This window comes from Atractosteus spatula, chromosome 14, assembly GCF_055471065.1.
Source record: "Atractosteus spatula isolate fAtrSpa1 chromosome 14, fAtrSpa1.hap1, whole genome shotgun sequence".
Classification (NCBI taxonomy): domain Eukaryota; kingdom Metazoa; phylum Chordata; class Actinopteri; order Semionotiformes; family Lepisosteidae; genus Atractosteus; species Atractosteus spatula.
This window is the reverse complement of record NC_142719.1, coordinates 28,247,526-28,268,957: the sequence shown is the minus strand read 5'-3', so window position 1 is coordinate 28,268,957 and position 21,432 is coordinate 28,247,526. Positions and strand designations below refer to the sequence as shown.

Here is a 21,432-nt window from a genome sequence, read left to right as displayed (position 1 = left end):
ATCTGTATGAAACATGTTAATGACATGCATAATTAAAGCTGACAGCTCAGTTACTACGCCAAACTTAATACCATACCAAAATCAATGCACAAGAACAAAATAACCTTTGCAATCCACATTTTTAAAATGTTTTTACAGATGTACATCCACAAATCCAGATTAGAAAGTTTATTTTATATTATAGTAGTTAAGCTTGTGACCTTTCTGCAAACTTAATGAAATCTCTATACCGTCATATTATTTAATAGAAAAAGGTTATTGAATTTGATTGCTGGCCTCATTCACTTTATTTACAAAAACAAGTAAAGATGTAAAGTACATTTTCAGTGTTTTTAAAAACTCAATTACCAACAAAAATCACTAAATTATCAAAAGGCTTCAGTAAAGGGGAATTGAAAGAAATATTGGAACAAAAGTGAATATTTATAAATATATTTAATAAAATATATTAAATTAAATTTTACTTAGTAATTTTTAACTGGTTAAAAGTATTTTTATGTCTTTACATTGCTCCCTTATAAATATGCATAATTGTCTCAGAAAAATTATATGTTTCCTCTCCCTTTCCTCAACCTATAGCTCAAAAAAGAATTGTGAGTTGAACATAAAAGGGTACTATCTATTGAGAAGTAACTAATAAAGTAGGGAGCATGGGGGAAAAAAAGTTATTTACAGTATTTGACTAGTAAAAAGATTAAAGCCTACGACAAAACAAGGATACACAGAGTTTGCACAATCTAAATTATATAACTTTTGGACACTGAAGAAAATTTAAAATAAGCATTTATTTAACAAAAATGCAGTTATCTTACTGTCTTAGTGGTGTATATAATTACATACAACAGCAGCTCATTGTCTTGTATAGTATGCATTAACAGACTGTAAAGTACAAGTGTATTGTATACATAACATCCTCTAACCATAATTATTTTATTAACAATCTTTATGGGAGGTAGATAAAAGGGACTTTTTGAAGTTCAAGTTGTCATTTCTGGTCCTTGCTTCTACAAAATACACCATGTGATGTTCTGCAGAGTAAACCAAGCACCTTGATACCACTTCAAGACAATTATTTGACTGAAGTTTAATTTTTCTTCTATTTGTACAAGAGTCTGAAAGCCCAGGCACGCTAGATATTAGTGCTGTGGTGAAATGATACGCTTTCAGCATGTTGCTACGTGTGATAAACAGATTTTTCTTTCCTGAAGAGTTGCCCAGTTTCACTAAGAAAAATTCAGAACATGTGTTAGTGTGTATTTATAGCTTGACATCATCTCTGGATAAACACACTTTATAAAAACAGCTGGTGAAAATATTTAGATTTTATGCAATACTCTGCAAAGGTCTTAGAGCAGAAAGATTAGAACAATGCAAAGTATCTGTGTTTTACTCTTTATGGTGATTTTCAATGACATTTATGCGTTAAGTTAATTTTGATAGACCTGTATTGTGTAGTACATTAAATAGTCTTTTACCTTTATGGATAAATAGAAAGAAACAAATTATGTTATAACAAGGGACATCTGACAGTGAGTCAATAAGATCTGATTAGAAAGTTTAATATTTTACTACAATACTTCATATTTGCTGTTCATGTTTTAACCTTGAGTTACTGTGATCACGTTTTTGAGAATTATGATCAATGTAAATGAAAGATTATTAAATGGCAATCTTGTTTTCTTCTCTCCCAGTCTAAGTCGTTTCAATAACGAAGTTATTATAAAATATATACATAGTTTAAAACACTGGTGGAGGTGATGTTCTATCATAAGTCCTGATGTTGTCTACATTTCTCTCTTATTACTCTCTTGTAAACTGTACACAAAGGGATATCTCCAGTACGTGCTACCATAAACATTAAGATCACCACCACAAAACAATAAAAAAAACATAATCCTCATTTCTAAAGTGCCTTTAAAATAATGTACTGTGCCATGTATTGCAAAGTTTCAAAGTAGCACAATTCATCATGCAAGACAAAAATATATCTTTAGAGTACAGTATTTGTTCACTTGATAAAACTGTAACCAACAACTAAGAACAATGTTGGAAAAATACTGTAAGTCTTCAATTTTTTATAAGCATTTTCTTATGGTGATACATATAATTATAATTTTAAATAAAAACACATGATACCATTAGACTACTTTTCTCTCATTAAGTGGGAAATAACATAATACAAGTATATCAATTATACTGTAATTACTTTAGTTATCTATTTATAGGTACTGTATAAACATATAAATGTATAACTACAAGCTCTTACACAGGTTTAATAACATAATCCCAGGACTTGAAAAACAATATTAAATGATTCCTGTAAAATGAAAGTGCCATTTCACAGAATATGAACTACAGTACATACAAATGAGGTAAATGTGTATTGCATTTTGAAACAAATCAGTTTGGCAGATAAAAAGAAAAAATATAACCAAACATTTTACATGGTTCTGACTAGAGAAGTATGTTAAAACATTTAAATGGAGAATACTCAGGTAACGTAACTCTACGAGTTCTGCTGGTATTTGGACTACATATTTTCTAGAGATAGCTATGTACAGTATGTCAAAACTGTGAATGCCAGAAATAAACCTTATTTTGGTTTAACTATGTCTTCATTTCAGCAATATTTTAATGAGATTTCTTCCTGGCTTTGTATGCATGAGACAAACAAATATTTCTTCACTCAAGCACATCTGTAAAAAAAAAAAGAAGCAAAGTGCGATACAAAATGTAAACATTCACCTCATTCTCTTACTAATAACGTTGGTTAATGCACTAATAAATATTGTACTTTCAGTTGAGTTTTAAAAACGTCAATAAATGAACATAATACTCATTATTCTTGAGACTCCCAATATGGGATTAAAAAGAAAGAAAGTAACAGGCTTTGTGTAGATTGCGACTACTAAATGGCAAAATAAATGACAATCCCTAAATCCCTGTTTCCCTTTCCTCCTGTGTTCTCACTAAATTGTCATGGTGCTGATGGATCGCTGGTGACCTGGGTTGAAAGGGTCAGAGCTGTCATTCCTGCATGTGCTGCTGTTTTCAGTATCATTCCGTGGATCAGAGACGATGGTGGGAAAGTTTGAGGTTCTGTGCTGCAGAACTTGCTGGTTGCCAGAAACGACCTCTGTCCCACTTGACATCCCCTTCCCTGGATTCCTCTGACTAAGTGTGGCCCCAGAGTGAGATTCTGCAGTGTAAAAAGAAGCCTCAGCGCTGCCTTCTCTTGGCAGCTCGCCACCATTATAAACTGGGGAGGATGGCGAAGGCAGATCAGTTTGTGAGGCAATGCACTGTCTTGTACTGCTGCTATCCCTCCATTCCTTGATCAAACTTTCCCTTGTAGTTTTGTCCAGCTGGTCAAGTTGTCGTGCCCGATGAAGAGCTGAGAAGTCAAAGGTACCTTGCAAAATGCGAATCAGGTATCTGGAAAAGATGACAAATAGTGAGCTCCTTGTGATCTCTTAGAATGTCCTCTGTTTTCCTTTACTACGTCCTGCAAACTTTCATAACACTGAAACTAAACTTTTGCATGCCTCAAGATGTTATGGGAATGTCTTTCCATTGTTTCAATATTCATCACGTATTGACATTTCTATGGCTTGTTCAGAGGCAGTGCTATGCTTTTCATTTCTTCAGCTATCAATTTTCAACAAGCCAAATTAATGTCGCAAGCTGATTACTTCTAGGATGTGTGCAGCACAAATCGAAGGCCAAGCAGTTAAGATGGATTACCTTGGTAGCAGCGCAATTATCGGAGTTATGATGCAAACCAGGTAGAAACGTGGATCTGCCATTTGCCCCTCCATGATCCAGAAGGGATTAGAGGGTGGGTTGCAGGTAATGCAGCAAGCACTGAAGGCAAGAGCCACGATGAAATATAATAGGACACTACCTATCATTGTAGCCCAGTGAACCACTGTCTGGAAAAAATGACAAAGCATGCAATCACAATGATAGAAGACAGTGTGCAGTTTCCAGATGCCTTTTCTGGAATACATGAATGTCCAGTGGTCTATAAAGGATTTGCTTGCATAGCAGGGGGTAGAAAAATGCTTTTATTGTCTATTCCACTTGGAGTACTTTCCGAAACTTTAAAAAATGATGAAAAACAGCATCAGAGAATTTATAAGAATTTTTTTTTTACATTTACTCTTTCTGCTTTTTCAACACCTTGGAGGTGCAGATTACCACAGCTAGGCTCTTTGTCACTTGTCCTTTAGTGTATGACAAGGAAACATCAGAACAAGAAACTACTCCATCTTTCCGAGGCTTAAATATGTTTTTAGAAATCTTAATCCCAGAAAAGGAAAAACACTTCTTGTCTTTGTTCTTCAGAATAATATTCTCATCGAAAAGGCCCTTTTTCCTTTAATACTTTATTTTGCTGATTTTCATTGCAGCTACCCAAGCTCAAATGACATAATTCTCACTCCAACCTGCCATACTATTAAGTACATTAGATGATCTCTTTCTATTACAAACACAAAATGGGGAAATGTTACAGGGGTTAGAGACTATGTCATATCCTAGGCCCATATAAGGGCGGAGCGGTTGCACTGTGGCTCAGGATCTGCACCTGTGGCTGGAAGGTTGCCGGTGACCGGCTGAGGAATCTTATTCCATTGGGCCCCTGAGCAAGGCCCTTAACCCCAGCTGCTCCCGGGGCACTGTATATAAAGGGCTGACCCTGCACTCTGACCCCATATAAAACCCCCCAAAGAACTTTACCCCCTCTTCTGTCAAACACTGCAGCTCAACATGTAGGTCAACATTTTATAATATGAGTCAAATATGGTTTTCTTATTTTCTATGAACAGTACAAGGTAGAAATAGAGCCACTGCCCTTTGTAATAGCTTGTAGTCACATTTCTACTCTGCAAAATGCAGTAAAGACACAAAGATGAACACATTTTCATCAACTACAGTGGAAACTAAAAAAAACAGAGTGCTTACCCAGTTTTTTATCTCTATGGCCAGGTGTAAAAGAATAATAAATAATGCCACAGTGTTCATGGGAGTTCCAAAAGAATATATGTCGATATCAGAACCCTCGTATGTCTACCAAAGAAAAACAAGAAAAAATACATGAAATGACAAATAGTGCAAAAAATATTGATCCAAAATATAACTGAAGTATTATACTTACGAGGTAAGGGACAAAAAAGCAGATAAGACTTTGGTAAAAGGCATCCAACATTGCAATCCAAAAAGTATGCCACTTATATCCCTGAAATCAAAAGCAGTATATAAATATTTCTGAAAGTAATTGAAAGAATATTGAATACACAATGACTGCAATGTATCAATATTCATGGCTTGTTTTTAACGAAAACCTTAATCTTTCATAACAATGTTGATTTAATGGCTACTGAAAAAATTCCCTCAAAACAAACAGAAGTTAAACTTCTGGCATAGAAGAATGCAATCTTTATGAGCTTTATGTTGTCATTTAAGAAAACCCATGTGCTATGTTTACTGTACATATTTGGAACTCAGTTTTTACAATATTACATAAATATATTGTGTACAAAGTATCCTGTACAAACATATTTATAAAATATATGATAATTTTATATATGAACTTCCAGACATACAATTAAAATAACATTAAACCATTTTACTTTTACTTAACCATGGTACAATAACATCCTGCAACCCAGGATAAACAGTATCCATTAAAATGTTGCCTAAGTAAGACACAAGTGAATTATTATTCATATAACAGGCAGCTAATGGCTTCTGTGAGAATTCTTATTGAACTAGATCTGTCGTACTCTACTACTAATAAATTACCAATCTCCACAAAATGACTAATTTATCTCTGTGTTGTGCCTCAAGACAGTATAAATTTTCACTTACAAGAGTAAATACTCTGCATCGCAAATACATACAGCAGTTGTAATGACATGCAGAATTTTTAGCACTGTTGCAACAGTCCTTGAGGCAGATGTTGTTAATAAGGCCTTTATTAATTGAAGTCACAAGCAAGTCTCAAGGAAGCAATAACACTCAGAGGTTCCTGGTTTATTGTTCTGCTATATATCATATAATACTTTAGAAATTCAGAGGAAGCTATTACTTATCTGGTGCTGAATATGTCCATTATATGCATTCAGCCACCCTCGAAATGCCTCACCAGAGATGTCTTTACTGACAATCAGGACTCATTCTCCAGGGTTCTTTTGTTTCATAGGTCAAAACAATGAGAAAAGGAGCTTTTTCTGGTTTTACAGACCATTTGTGACCAAGATTGCAACAATACTAACCTCGGATTTTTGGCCACTCTTGTATAGCTCTGGTAAGCCTAGAAGTGTTTCAGCAGAGATGTCTTTTTCCATAATGCCAAAAATGATGGGGGGTAGTGAAGTGAAAAGCAGGTTGAAAAATATCATCAGCCAGTAATCAATCATCGCAGCTCCCGAAAATCCACAGTAAAATTGGTACCAGAACAAGAGGTTCACATATGTCTGGTTTAAAATAATAAAAGAAAAACTTCAGTTATTTCATGTGTAAATTGAGAAATTAGTCTTCAATGCTGTTAAATATATTTTTGGAAAAAAGAATAAAGCAGAGATTATTATATGTTAATTTATTATGGGATAATGAATAGTTAAAATCTTTCATTAAAATCGCTTAATTAAGTAAGTAGTAATTCACTTTCTTAAAGGATGAACAGCTCAGTTTTGACAAGACCTAAAAACATAAATGAAGGCAAACAAGAAGAAAAATCCATCCTTTGATAGAACATTCCATTCTAGCATGAAACAGTGGATACTTACCACATTCTTGTAGAAAAAGTAGATAATCATGTTTGCCAGTCTGCTATAGCACCAATGGCCATGAACTAGCAACAGCTTTTTAAGGTACTTAAAATGGGATATGGCAAAATCACTGGCCATCACTGCCTACAAAATGAATGCATTGACATGTTCATTAGAAGAGTGATCCTTGTACAAATTTAGAAGTACAATGAGGCTAAAATGATTTGCATACATTAGAAAGTCCTTAAGTAAAATAATAAAATAAAAAGTGCATAATATGCCTTATTATGCTTACGACTGCTATGCAACTGAAATCAGAAGTGTTTCTTGGGGAATGATTGTTTTGCATTTATATGAGAATGAAGTTCTTAACCCAATTTAAGAATAAGCAGTGAAAGAACAATTTTTTTAGAGCAATCTGTCCATGTATGTAAAACACTATATCAACATAAAACTAGTAACTAAACAATGAAACCTGACCTTACGTTTTACCCAGAAAGTAAGATGTTTCAGACTTAATGTGATAATGGAAACACACTAAAATTAATTTAGCTTTATACACCAAAGAGAATACTGGTGTTTCAGATCCAATCTTATTTTCTTTCAAATTGTTTGAAAACATTACCAAATCCAATTACATAAAAAATTGGAAAGGCAGGAAATAAAATTTACTTTTTGCACGGAACCTCTACCTGAAGATCTCAATTCTGTCTTTTACGTTTTAGCATTTATCTCTTAAGATATGCTTTTCTTTTGAAATTTTAGTTAAGTTTCCTTTTTTATTTTATCATTTTTTGTATATCCCTTAGCAAGTGAACTGCTAAATCGCAACTTGCTAATTTTGGTTTCTGAAAAAAGAAACCTTAACATCAGGTATATGTTACACACACCTGCATTCCTTCCTGTCCAGAAATTCCAATTCCAATGTCTGCTGCCTGAATCATGTTTACATCATTAGCACCATCCCCTAAAGTTACAGAAGGAAATAAAAATAATAAATCAGTCATCAGTGGCAATTCCTGCCTTACAATTTCACTGTGACAACAAATGCTTACACATGGTAATGGTACATAAAATGACAGAAAAATGGCTAATTTAACATGAAATCTTTCAGCGTTGGTATGTTTGTGGTGCTGCATGAATCCACAGGAAGTGCTGTGAAAGGGAAGGTAGTATTAGCAGGGAGACTAAGACACCATTTTTTTTCACACAGAAAATCAGCTACTTACAGTGCAGTCCATAAGTATTTGGACAGTGGCACAATTTTTGCTGTTTTGGCTCTGTACTCCAGCATATTGGATTTGAAATCAATCAATGACTATGAGGTTAAAGTGCAGAATGTCATCTTTAATTCGAGGGTATTTACGTCTATATTGGGTGAACCATATAGGAATCACAGCCCTTTTTAAACATAGTCCCCCCATTTCATGGGATCTAAAGTATTAAAGCCAAAACAACAACAATTGTGTCACTGTCCAAATACTTACGGACTGCACTGTACAAGAGGCTACTGAATCTCATTGCCTGTGATCCTTGCCTGTGATACATTTTGATCCTTATAAGTTAAACTGGAAAGCTAATGTGGACTAAGCTTAATGCAGGAGAAGTTGGTTCCCTATAGTTCATCTCAACATAAAAATCTCCATATCAACTTAAGCTTATAAATATAGGTATATGAACTTGATGGACTATGAGGACATTAAATGTTAGTAATAAATATTTTGTAAAGTCAGGCACAAAAGTATAGAGTAATTAGTTTAGTACCTATGGCGAGGGTCATGACTTTCAACTGTTCTCGTGCCAGCTTGACCACAGAGCTCTTCTGCAGAGGAGTGGCACGACAGCAGAGCACAGAGCAGCAGCGCTGAGCCAGTTCGAGGAACTTCGTTTTGAGGTCCCCCTCAAAAACAAAGCTGAGTGTTCTGCCATCTATCACCAGGCCAAACTTGGGGTACACCTCAGCCGCAGGCCTGACTGAGGTTATACCTACTCTAAATAACTGAGACTGGGAAACAGGATCATATTTCTTTACTTCCTCAATGGTGCAGTCAAGTATGGACTCACAGGCCTCCTATAGATATAAAAACAAGACAGAAAATGTCAGCATACCTATTTATTAGACTGATACTAGAATACACACATCTTATTACTGCAAAACAAAAGCCACACCATTAGCATCATAACCTACAAAATCTATAAGATGTGTATAAAATCACTGCCATCTTGCATCGTCATGATTGTGTCCATAACTAGATCATCAATCATTAATAAACACAATCATCATGAACCATCCTGGTAAAGCACAAACTGTATCTCTTGCCTTTTTTAGATACTCCAAAAAAGGCAAGAGATATGACTAAAAAAATGTAATTTTAGGTCACAGGCAAAATTTTTTAAATGCTGTCACACCTATGAGTGTAGGTTACTGACAAAGTGTTTCTTCACATTTTTATTTAGGCAAACTACAACGTGTGATGCCTTTTTGCAAAGTGGTTTTGATCATGGATATGACAGAACTTATGGGCCCATGTGGAACGTGTTTTCTAGTAGTTAATGACATGCTCCACCTGTCCTTTTATGCCTGCTGAATACAAGCTCGTTTTAAAATTTATTTCAATCACAAATGTGTGCATAGCAGTTTAAGGAGAATATAGCTTTTTGACAAAACACAACCCGAATAAACTTTCATGAGTCCAGGGGACACCTGGAAATTGAGTTGTAGATATTGTTGATGCCTTTTGCTCCTAACTGAATAAAATGGTAATGCTGTAATTGGTGCAAATCAAGATAACCAGCAGCTGGACAAACATCTGTTCCACGTGTCCATTATATGAACTGAAATACATGAAATGGTAACTTACAGGTATAAAAAAGTTTAAATTCCATGAATATCCACATCTAAAATAATGACCAAATGTCAACTAATTACTGCATTGTGGGCCAAGTTTGTAAGCTACAGAAATGCAGCACACTGCGATGTGCTCATAATACTTCAAGTCACAGGGACTTTGTTCAAAAGCCAGAAATACATTCCAGAAAACAATGAAAAACTAGTCATGAATGGCTGGCTATTCAGAAATTCAAGTGCACTACTGTATTTCTTCATTATAATCATAATGGAAGTATGTGGTCTTATGGAATTTAGTTGTGACAGTTTGTAAAAATGATTTCTAAAAAAAAAACCCATAAAAGTCATAAAGGACAATGAGTATATCATGTGTTGCTTGACCTTTACTAATATGTAATTTTTTTCTAATGACTAAGCTTTTGGCCACATTGCAAATTTCAATTAAAAGGAAACTAGCTGAAGGCATGCAATGACTTAATGCATGCATTTTACATTTGAAAAGAGCTGGGGGGGGGGGGGGCAATTAAGTGCTCACTAACGAACAGTCAAGATTGCAAAGAATCAATGGCGGTCTGTCAAGAAAAGAAGCCAAGAGGGAAATGCACCAATTAGAATGGAAGTGTGTTCCCCCCACCTCTGCTATCAAGAAAAACAACATTTCTGCAATACCTAGGTGCTATGCTCATCATCTGCCCCATTCTGTTCTTGGCAAGATTTTTTGATATTATGGGTCTATGAAAAAATCATTTGCTTTAAAATATAAATACAAACATCAGAAAACATCAAGGTAAAAACTGGGGCCTCATGGTGGTTAGCACTGCTCAACAGCTTACAGTTCTTCAGCCAGTTTCATCCTGGGTGCCTTCTTTGTGGAGTTTGCATGTTCTCCCACTATCCACATGGATTCTAACTGGGTGCTCTGGTTTTCTTCCACTTCCCACTAATATGCTGGCTAGGTCAATTGGAGTCTCAAATCTGTCCCTGTGTGCATGTGTGCACACGCCTGATTTTTTAAATTTGGAATAGGTCCCAACAAGATTTTTATAGTGTTGTACAAATTGTGACATGACTCAGCTGGAAAGTGAATGCAAAAAAAGAGCACACCTCACTTTCCAGCTGGCACAGCAACTTAAGAACAACTTCCACATTAAACAGACATCCTATCTCTTGCAATCAGGTCACCCTGATGACGTGAAACTCTACAATTATCTTTGAAGAATCACTAAATTTAGGGTTAAAGGGCAATGCTTGGAATGTTGTTGTAGTGCTTGATTCCTATTCTGGTAATGAACCATACAGGAAAAATAAAGTGCATTATTTGAGACTATATTACATGAAGGACAATTGATGTCCTTGAATATTGAAGGAGAATCATCAGCATTTTTGACAAATCATTTTAAATAAGACATTAAGAAAATATTTTTTCTAAAAATACTTGCCACTAAACAGGAGAACACATTGATTTTTTGTAGAATGTTCTTTTAGAACAGAATGCTTTCAAGCAGACATTCAGATGTACTGTATAAGTCTCAGTGATGTGATGCTTAAAGAACAGAATGACTGAACTGGAATTAATCTGCTACTTAAATAAGACAAAACTGCACTTGAAAATCCCTATATTTTTCTGTTAATTCTAGGTGTGGGAGGGCAATAAGAAAGAAGGTGTTCGAGAAATGTAATGACACCTAACTAGCTCCTTTGTTTTACATATCTTAAGAGTGAAAAAAAATCTCCTCTATGAAACACCAAGCACAGAGATAGCACCTCTTGAGAGTATTTGCTCATCTTGAGATGAGACTGATAAACCTGTGCTCTCTACAGAAACAGATGTAAGAATGAAAATACATAAAGCTGCTCATTTTTAACAAGAGGAGGGGGCACATTCTTAGCTATGTATAAGATGCCTTGCGATTCAAGGAGACAGTCATCTTTTAATCAGTTCATAAAAGCTTCTAAAAGTATTATTGAAATCTGCCTCCTACTTTCACCACCTTTCTTAGTATGGGTCAGAAACCAATTGCTCCTTTCTGTTTCTGACCAACTGAAATAAGAGCTTTACAGAGAATAATGAAGTTGTCTTCTTTATGCCCTCTGTAAAGCATATCATGAGCTCAATAGATGGCAATACATTTTCAGAGTAGAGCATGAAAGCGTATCTGTCTGTTTTTATTATGACTCTCTGCATTGCAGATGGAATTCAGCTTCCAAGTCTCTGAAGGTCTAGTACTATTGTAATGCTAATAACTGCAGTGTTGTAATTTCAGCTTCTGTCTCCTCACATGTCAATCTCTTTTATCAAATGCACAACATATTACCTGGAGGAGTTAAGTATAAAGGTGTATGTCTAAGGGCCTGCTATGTCTTGCCTAAAGCCTGAGTTGAAAGTTATTAATATTTGATAAATTCATACTCAATGAACTAATTTAAATTTTAATGATAGTTTTTTTCCCTCTTTTGTGTACAGAACAAACTTCTTTGGCATTTTTGTAGGTTGTATTAGCATATCCATGAGCACATAGATTTTGACAGCAAATAAAAAATACATGTATGATGTCTATTAATATACTGCTGCAAAATGTTATTCTTCACTTAGAAAACAAGTTTACTACATGAAAGCTGTACTATAAAATATCAAGGAGATGAAATGCTACTTGTTATTCCCTGTGGCTCATACTCTTGAAAAATCCTATTGAACACACTGCTGGTTGGACTGGAGAGCAAAAAAAGTGCTAATGGTTCTTGTTATCGCTGTTTTTATTCTTTAAAATTGTGTGAATTAAGAAAAGGGAGAGTGAAATTGATAGTTTTCTTTTGAAGTGTACCTTGCTATCTGTATTTATAGTGAAGACAATGTCCGTCTGGTCCAGTAGTTTGCAGGAATAGGCAATATTTACTGCAGTCTCCTGTTTGTCTCCTGTCAGGACCCAAATCTGTATGCCAGCTTCACGGAGGGCTTCAATAGTGTCTGGCACTCCTTCCTGTAGCCGGTCTTCAATGCCAGTGGCCCCTACAAAATTAATAGATAAAGATAATTTAGTTTAGAAACTGTTTTCTGGGAAAAAATAACTTCTCATTTTCTCTGGTAAAAGAATGTGAAATTCAGAATAACTTCTACATTTTCCAAATTCTTCTCACCTCTGCCCTCAGTGAACAGAACTGTTTTTTTACTAGACACAAATAGAAGATTTGGTGTAGTACAGGCAATCAGCATAACACCTGGCAAAGGATTACTGGAGGCCCATGTGTTATAACCCCCAAAATGTCTACAACAGAAAGAAATCATATACTGAAGGCAAATAAATTATCACAACTCTATATGGATATGGAGTGAAGAAATGCACTGCACAGGATCCATTCCTTTAACTTGCAGATTGTCAGCCTTACCAAGCAATGTAAGGTTAGTTTCCAAGTGGAGAGCAGTCTCCATTAGCAGTTCATCCTTGTTATCAATTGCTGCCTCAGCTTCCATTCTCACACTGGACCAGTCTTCATAAGCTCTCTCGCTCAAAACCTGGGGAAGCAGAGGGAGCTTTTTCCAAAGGCACCACGTAATATAATAATAAAAAAAATCATATCTTGTTGCTAGAGGAACTTCCCCTTCTGGGTATAGCTGATCAAATACATAATTTTAATAGGTTTGGAAAGGAAAAAAAAGATGTGGAAGTAATCAACCCTGACAACCAGTGCTTCTGATCCAGACAAGCTGTAAATAATCATATTTCACCCACTGATAGAGAAATAAATTTGACAATAAGGCATTGGCTTTGTATACTGTGTTGGCTGCAGTGAGCAAAAACACTTCATGTAGTAGGAGACATAGTGATGGCTACATTGATGTTTAGCAAGAGTACTGCCATTAAAAGACCTTGAGAAAGTATGGTAGCTAGCTGTAATAAGACTAAAGCTATACAATAAACACAAAATAAAAGCATACATGGAAAAACATTGAACACCAAAAACAATCACTGTGTTCGACATCTCTCACATTCACTGTGGTGCTGAGGAAGATGATATTTCCCTGTGGACTACACAACTATAATTATAAATAACTCTGTAATTCCGAATTTTTACCTTTTTAGCTATACAAAGAGTGCGTAACCCATCTTTGGCATACCAGTTGAGGTGCTTTTGTGTCTTTACAGCTATTTTTTTTAACTTCTTGTGTCCATCCTGGTTTTCTGGAATAGAAAACATGAATCCATTAAACACATTCATCATGTTTTGGGAAGACTCTGGTTAATTTACAGTATACTAGCTAGTTTAAAATTATGTTTTGCTCTTGCATTAAATTAATAACCTTGAGTAAGTATAATTTGGTCAGTTCAATTCCATTCAGGCTTTTGCAGTATTTACTGTATTGCTGTGTGACCCCCACTTTCATAAAATAACTTATCAATATACCGCTATTAGTAAAAATAATAGTGCATTAGATAATAATAGAACATTGGAGAAACTGCCAATGTTATTTTCAGTAAGAACTACTTTCAATACATTCCAATTTGTTTTCGTCACTATGCTGTTTTTGACACGAGCCCTCTACTACGAACTGTATGGAATTTAAGTTTTATGTTGGATATAAAAAAAACTATAGGCACCTTGGTAAAGAACTGTTTGCTTTAACCTGTCAAAACCAATGGCTTTTGTGGGAAAAATTCAGCGGATTTGATGTTGTATTGATCAGCAGTACAATTGAAAGCAATGACATCAGACAGATAACCAGAGAGAGATGTTTATAAGTATGCCAATGCCTGGGAATCTTGTGTTTTTCAACAAAGAGCTAATCTAGAGAGGATGAACAGCAAGCCAGATGAAAAGCATTTTTAAATACAATATACACTGTATTTTTTATTTTTCAGTCAAATGCTTTCTATAAACCTAAAATGGTGACATCTCTTTCAAACTTTCAGCATGGGAAGAAAATGTTCTTACTGGTATCCATGGCAATCTATTCCTATTTTTAAAAAGAAAATTGCAGCAGGTTTGTTTCAGATCATGTTTTGACATTGTGTTATCCAAGGTAGAATGGTTTTCCGATGTAAAGTTTACTGAAAACTTCATCTCTGCTTATGGACAGATCTCTTCTGTATGTCTGACTGATTTATTTCACTATTAGAATAAAAAAAAATGAGTAAAACACTAACACTACATATACTGCTTGTTATTTAATTCAGAGATCTAAACTAAACCGACTGTCCTACCTTTGAAGCTACAGTACATTCAGTGAATTCCGATTTCAAAACCTGCTTTTCATAATTGATACATGTTAGGGAGAAGTAGCAGCCCACCACAGCAGTAATTAAACTTAATTTAGTGCTGTTGCAAACCATGTAACCTGTAAAAAACAATATCACTATGCAAGAAAAGTTCCCTGTACCCATTAGCACAGAGTACACACAACCCCAAGTAGACCTAAAACCACTGACTGAATATAGAAGCTGTCACATGGGCAAAGGTCTAGAATTTCATTGATTGAATGGAGGTGCTATATTTAATGGAAAGGCTGTCCAACCCATATTGATTTTCTTTTATAAGTTATCTGAAAAAACAATATGTTGCTGGATTGCAGAAGTTTCATTTCATATCAGCCTTGGGGAAAAAAAAAATAGCAGATACCCTATTGAAGGCTATCATCAAGGGCCATTTTTTTCACATAGTCAAGACATGTACCTCTAGATGCGCAGTCCAGCAAATCCATGATGACAGAGTCCGCACCTTTAGTATACAAAACTACCTCCTCGGTGACTGGGTGCCTGACCAGCACAGACATCCTCTTTCTGGTGGAGTCAAAGGCCAGCGTATGCAGGACTTCAAAAGTGAGGATGGTGCCCTGAGGCAGTTTGACGATCACCTGGTCAGGGGTCCGAGAAAGCAAGGTGAAGCCATAGGCCTTGGCGGCGTACACTAATGCTGCTTCATCTGGGCTCTCGGCCTCGTAGCACAGGTCTCCTACGTCTCTCTCCGCAGGCCTGTCTCTCGCCATCACTGCATCCACTTCTTCCCTGCCGTCTTCACTAGCCCTGCTGCTCAGGCCACTGTCCCTCGAGCTGGCAGAGCCGCTAGAGCTTCTGTCTTCGCCCCCGATGTCCTCATTCGCGGAGCCCCCAGAACTCGAGGGACTGACCTTGTTCGTCCCACTGCTTTTTCCTGACAGGGACTGGAGGGAGGCTATGACTTGACTTAACCGCTCTGATTTTAGTTTCTTCAGGAAGCTTTGCAATGCCTCGAGGGAGCTCAGGGAAGGTGTTTTTTTGAGTGGTCCATTTACCTACAGATATAAAGGTGCTCATATTATTCCAAATTAAAGGAGAATTGGAAAAGGATGACTAATACTGACAATGTTGATAAGCTGTTTTTTGGCACTGATGTGGATAGATATAATGTGTTCTCTGAGGCTTATAAAACTCCTCAGTTATGAAGCATTTTTTAAGTTCCAGCGTAGTTTTATGTACCGACACCTGGAAAACCTTAGAATAAAGTAAATTGGGTGAAAGTTATATAGACACAGACATACACACATACTAGGGCCAATTTTTACTGAAGTCAATTAACATACTGCAAAGGAACAAGTAATAGGTTTATTCCATGCTGAAAAAAAGAAGAAAGAGAACACAACGTTTCAGCCGTGGAGCCTTCTTCAGGTGTGAGAGAGACAGGGCAGTAGGCAAAGGTAAAGTAGTGGGAGAACAAAGGTAGGGAGGGAGGAGGAGTGAGAGGCGGGAGCAGGGGACAGAAAGAGAGGCCAATCAAGAGGTGTGAAGTCAGAATGGGTGCAGAGAGGTGTGAAATGAAACTTCCAATGAATGGAGAAAATTTAAAAGAACAGAAGTCTGTCGTTAAGAGAAGGGAGAATGTGTGATCCTAGCTGCAGAATTATTTTGGTTTCGGTGGTCTTTCTGATGTATGAGTTCGGAAAACTGTCTTTGAGAACACAGACGGAGAGATTAGAGTGGTCATGGCCGTCAGAGGTGAAATGAGAAACAATGGGCTTGGAGAGATCTTTAATCTTCACAGCCCTGACATGTTCTCTGAAGCGGTCTCCGAGTCTCCTTCCTGTTTCTCCAATGTAGATGGCTGGGCATTTACTGCAAGAGATACAGTAAATAAGGTTGCTGGAGGTACAAGATGCTGTCTGGGTGATCCGGAATTGTCCTGAGGGGCCTTGAATGAGTGTGGTGGTGGATGTGTACTTGCAGGTGATACAGCGAGCTCTGTTGCAAGGGAAAGTGCCTGGTGTGGATGGTTGTTGAGGGCGGTCAAGGGAGCTGTGAACAAGGAGGTTACGCAGATTAGGTGGTCGGCGATATGAGATAATAGGGCGATCAGAAAAGAGGGCCCCAATGGAGGGATCATCCTGTAGGATGGAAAAGTTGTGGTTAATGGTCCTGGGGATAGGAAGTGTGTTAGGGTGGTAAGGAAGCACCAAAGGAATGCAGTTGTTACGGCGGGAGTTCCTGATCGGGTTGATGGTCCGGGGGATGCAGCCTACGCATGGTGACGCAGCTACCCACCTGAATTAACATACTGTACCACTATGTCTTTAGACTGTAGGAGGAAACCAGAGAACTCAGAGGATAACCACGAGAATACAGGTAGAACATAAAAACCCCACACAGATAGCACCCCAGGGCCCCAGAGCTGCAAGGTTAACCACTGAACCACAGTGCTGCTCGGTGCAGAGATTCATATAAACTAACTGTTTTTTATAAAGTTAAACAATCAATATTTAACCTGTCTTTATAAATTAGAGTTACTATACCATCAATACGGAGATTTGCTAATCACCTTTCATAAAGAAGGTTTTAAAGTTGTGAAATTTGGAGATTTAATGAAGAAACAGAAAAATGTGTGCAGGTTACTGGAAAGGACAAAAACATTTAATAATGTTACCACAAAACTAAAGAATATTAATAAGAGTTTGTCTTAAAAGCCTGGAAAGCAGTGTAATGTGCACAGGTATGAAGTAGACATCCTGTAAATGTATACAACATTTACCATCCTGGTGAGTTTTTGGGTTATAATAATTCGACACAATTTAAACGAATAAAAATAAAGTTGACACAAAAATTAGGATGCAACTCAGAAAAGATGAAAGTATCCTTTTTTGCTTCTTTTCATAATTAGACAGCACTGAACCACTTGCAATAAAGACAGTGATATATCATTACAACAGATGAATGAATTTAACTAACTAAGGCTGTGATTAGGTCCTTACTTATCATGTAGCAATCATAGTAATTAAATATAGGCTAAAGTTGGACTTATATTTAGGGTGTTGCACTTCTTAGATTTAGGGCTGGGATTAGAAAGAAAGTTCTTAAACAGTATGTCTTTTGAATTATGGGAATGTAGTATATAATTTTATTATATATAGAAAGTTATGCAAATACGTTTTAACCTGTGATTATTATCATTCTAATCTATATAAAATGTTGAATTGCCTGGAACACAGGTTATTGGTAATATATAATTTATTTTGAATTTTAAATATGTACATGAAAATGCTGCAGATCATCACTTTAAATTTCTCTACTCAGTAAGAATAAACAGAAGAAAGCTCCACATATGTATGTTTAATTTTTTCTTTCTACATTTCAGCATGGGCTCAACCTCTGCTTGTTCCCTTGCAGTTTGCATGCTGACACAGCACCCTTTTCAAAGCTTATGAAATAAATCATGCAAGAGACTTAAAACAATCTGGCACTAGTAACATAATTTAATAAACTAAATGGTTTGTGTGGTTAGGGGAAGAAGTTTAATTCATACCAGCTCTAATCATCTACTGTCTTGGAATGATCTAATGTCATTGCCTTGTGCTTGGTAGGCAACTATTTTAAAATCTTAAATGGACTCATATTCATGTCAGTGACTTTTTCTTTAAACTGCAGCTCTTTCTGAAATGGTACAGTTGGAAAGGAGAAAGAAGAGTGAAGAATGCCAAATGCCTTTTATTACAGCAATTTAAAAATTAAAATAAAACAATTTTCTGTCTTTTTCTGCCCTATGACTCCAATAAATGATACACAATCATCGTGGTCTCTGTCTTCATTAACATTTCAAACATGACCTGAATACACTTGCTGATGGCACAAGTACTGAACTTCAAAGGAGATATGAAGATGAGCTCATTATATGATCGCTAATTTTTTAAAAAAATGTAGCAGCTAGACTTAAGGTGAAGAAACTCAACTTTAACCTCGGGTCTCTCATCTGACAGAATCAACATTAGTTCTCGACTGCGATAGCCACAAATTCTATCAGTGTATAGTCAGCCAGTTTTTGACTGTGAAAACTGAAAATACTGCTATTATAGCTCTGCAACAGCCTACCAAAGCATGAACCAAACCTGAAGATATACTATACAGTATGTCACTGTACTGTACACATAAAGTCAAAGTAAGATATTGATAAAAATAGGGTACTGTGCTAAAAGAATGTTTTTAACAAGGGAAAATATTTTTTTAAATCTTAAGCCTGATCAGAGCTTGAGTAGTGCAACTCTGATTATCTTAATTTTAGATTTGATTAAACTGATGCAATGCAATCATGAATGAACTATAATCAAAGTAATAAGATTGACTGTAATTATTTCCTAAGCTTTGGACGCTGTCAGAATTAAGTGGATGGGATCAAATGATCCTTGGCATTAATTAATTTCATGTACAACCTAGATAAGTGTAATCAGTGATCATTAGCCAGGACCTACACTGGGTCATCAATTGCCTGGCAAAGCTTTCTGCATATGAAAATTAATAATAATATGTGTTTGACAAGTATTTGTCCCACTTAAAACTGGGCCAAATAAAAACATTAAAAGGTAGAAGAGCTCTCAAAATGTTTATCATAATAAAATGACAATATACGAATGGCCAGTTGTTATCTTCCTAGATAAAGGTGTTTTATATGAATTGCTTTTATGTATAATTTTTTAGCATTGTTCTTTGACTCCTTCAGCAAGGCAGCCTGCAAATCCGAATTTCTCACAAGCCATACAACCCTGAATCATGAAGTATGTCCAAGTAAGTCTCATCATAAGCACATAAGGGGTGGAGGGTGTGAACACACAAAAAATAAATAATTTCTGAAGAAATGATCTGATGATTGTATTGGGATCAACTTGGAATGAGCTGTACTCACAAAAGCAATTTCTTAGGATTACCACAATTCTTTAGTGCAAAGTAAAGCCCACAGCCTATACTCAATCCTTGAGGCTCATGAGGTCAGAGCTTATCCTGGTTTCTGTAGCATTAAGTAGACTGAGAGTACGTGACTCCCCCTTGAATGGGACGCTAGGATGTTGAAGGATAAGCCCAGGCAATGCTGGTTTATGTTTGTGTAGCAGAGTGGACTGGAGTTGCTCAAGATCTTTTCTCAGGGATACACCAGCCTTCAGCAGGGACTTGAACCCACAACCTTCAAGTCGACAGTGATAATCATTACTCTACAGTGTATGTGTTACATTGATCTGACTAATTATCAAGTTCAAGAAAAGAGGGGCTTGTTGTTGCATACAGAAGCTCTCCTATCGAATTTGGATTGGAAGGGCTGCAAGATGAGTAGCTGTGTTTAGGGTGTGCATGAGTAATTACTCACCCTGCGTCTTGGTACTGTTCCTGTAGAAACCACCACTGTGTTACAGATGGCCAATGCCAGGAAAAAGTCAAAGTAGGAGGCACTGTCAGAGCTGTGACCATGTTTGCACCATGCCTCCATTTGGCTGTCTGTCTCCCATACAATCTTCAACAGCTTCCTATCAGGAATGACATCCTTTTCCTGTAGGGAAAAAGCAATCAGAAGTGAATGTGTGCTCTCAGTCTGGAATATGTAACGTATGCACAGTATAAACCAAAACAGTTTTATTTTGATTTTGTGGAATCATCAAAATAGGTCCTACAAGGACATTGTCTTGATGTGATGTTTTAATGAAGACATTACAATTAAAAACAACCAGGTAAAAATGATGCAAGAAAACCATAAACATTTCATAGTCACAGTCACTTAGTCAGCATGAGGGCAAAAAGTCATAGGTCAATTTTCAGGATAAATAGACTTTATTCTAAAAGCAGTTTTAAAGGGATGAGAGGCGAGATTTTTCATCATGTTGTTTTTTCCTTTCCAAGATATAAACAGTAACATAACAGATAAACAGAATTATAGATTAAACTGAGCCAGAGAATCAAAACAGTGATAAATGGGTCTTTCAATTAAATGAAATGGAATTTTTTTTCTAAGTTTGCCATTCACCCACAAAGATTTTAATACCACCTTCCTCATCAACATTTCTTCCTAACACCCATCCAATAATTGTCTCCTTTCAAATTACATACCGTAATTCTCAACAAAGCCATTATGGATTTTTTATAAGAAAAAGGATTACGAAAGTAAAAGAGGGCTGCAATTTTTCTTTGGGTCAACATTTTTTTTTTACTTTTCTCCATTGTAACAAGACTGCCCTCGGACTGACAGATAAAATTCCACCGGGTCTAGTTTTCTTATTATTTGCTCCATTAATCTGTTGAGTACAGATGTTGGCAATTTATTTTATTCATGTTGCCTCCTGCTGTCACAGCTGTTTGATAAATTGTGCCAAGGCGACATCACATGGGATTAGAGAACAGGTGGAATGGAGTGCAATACAATGGAGAGCAAGCCAGAGTACAAACCCTTTTGAGCAGATGCTTACAGACAGAAGATGCCCCCAAATCAAAAACTGCACTGTGTGACACGTGTACTAGGTTTTACTCAGCGATACCAGATTGCTCCCTTTGCTCAAGTACAGCCCAGTGATAATTGCAATTTAAGATGTATTACTCA

General features: G+C 36.3%; 1 protein-coding gene across 1 annotated transcript in view; it reads right to left on the bottom strand.

The window, feature by feature from the left end:
• Positions 1-268: 268 nt before the first annotated feature.
• Positions 269-21,432, bottom strand: part of atp10b (ATPase phospholipid transporting 10B) — a 45,930-nt gene continuing 24,766 nt past the window's right edge. Inside the window, exons 9-21 of the mRNA XM_088933002.1 lie at positions 20,212-20,391; positions 15,289-15,886; positions 13,693-13,799; positions 13,006-13,132; positions 12,444-12,628; positions 8,538-8,844; positions 7,664-7,740; positions 6,792-6,917; positions 6,279-6,479; positions 5,159-5,239; positions 4,966-5,070; positions 3,745-3,932; positions 269-3,435 (exon numbers count right to left, since the gene is read on the bottom strand). Of these exons, the coding sequence (XP_088789128.1) occupies positions 2,970-3,435; positions 3,745-3,932; positions 4,966-5,070; positions 5,159-5,239; positions 6,279-6,479; positions 6,792-6,917; positions 7,664-7,740; positions 8,538-8,844; positions 12,444-12,628; positions 13,006-13,132; positions 13,693-13,799; positions 15,289-15,886; positions 20,212-20,391 (2,748 nt within the window). The 3' untranslated portion in view covers positions 269-2,969. The remainder of the gene's footprint in view (positions 3,436-3,744; positions 3,933-4,965; positions 5,071-5,158; positions 5,240-6,278; positions 6,480-6,791; positions 6,918-7,663; positions 7,741-8,537; positions 8,845-12,443; positions 12,629-13,005; positions 13,133-13,692; positions 13,800-15,288; positions 15,887-20,211; positions 20,392-21,432) is intronic.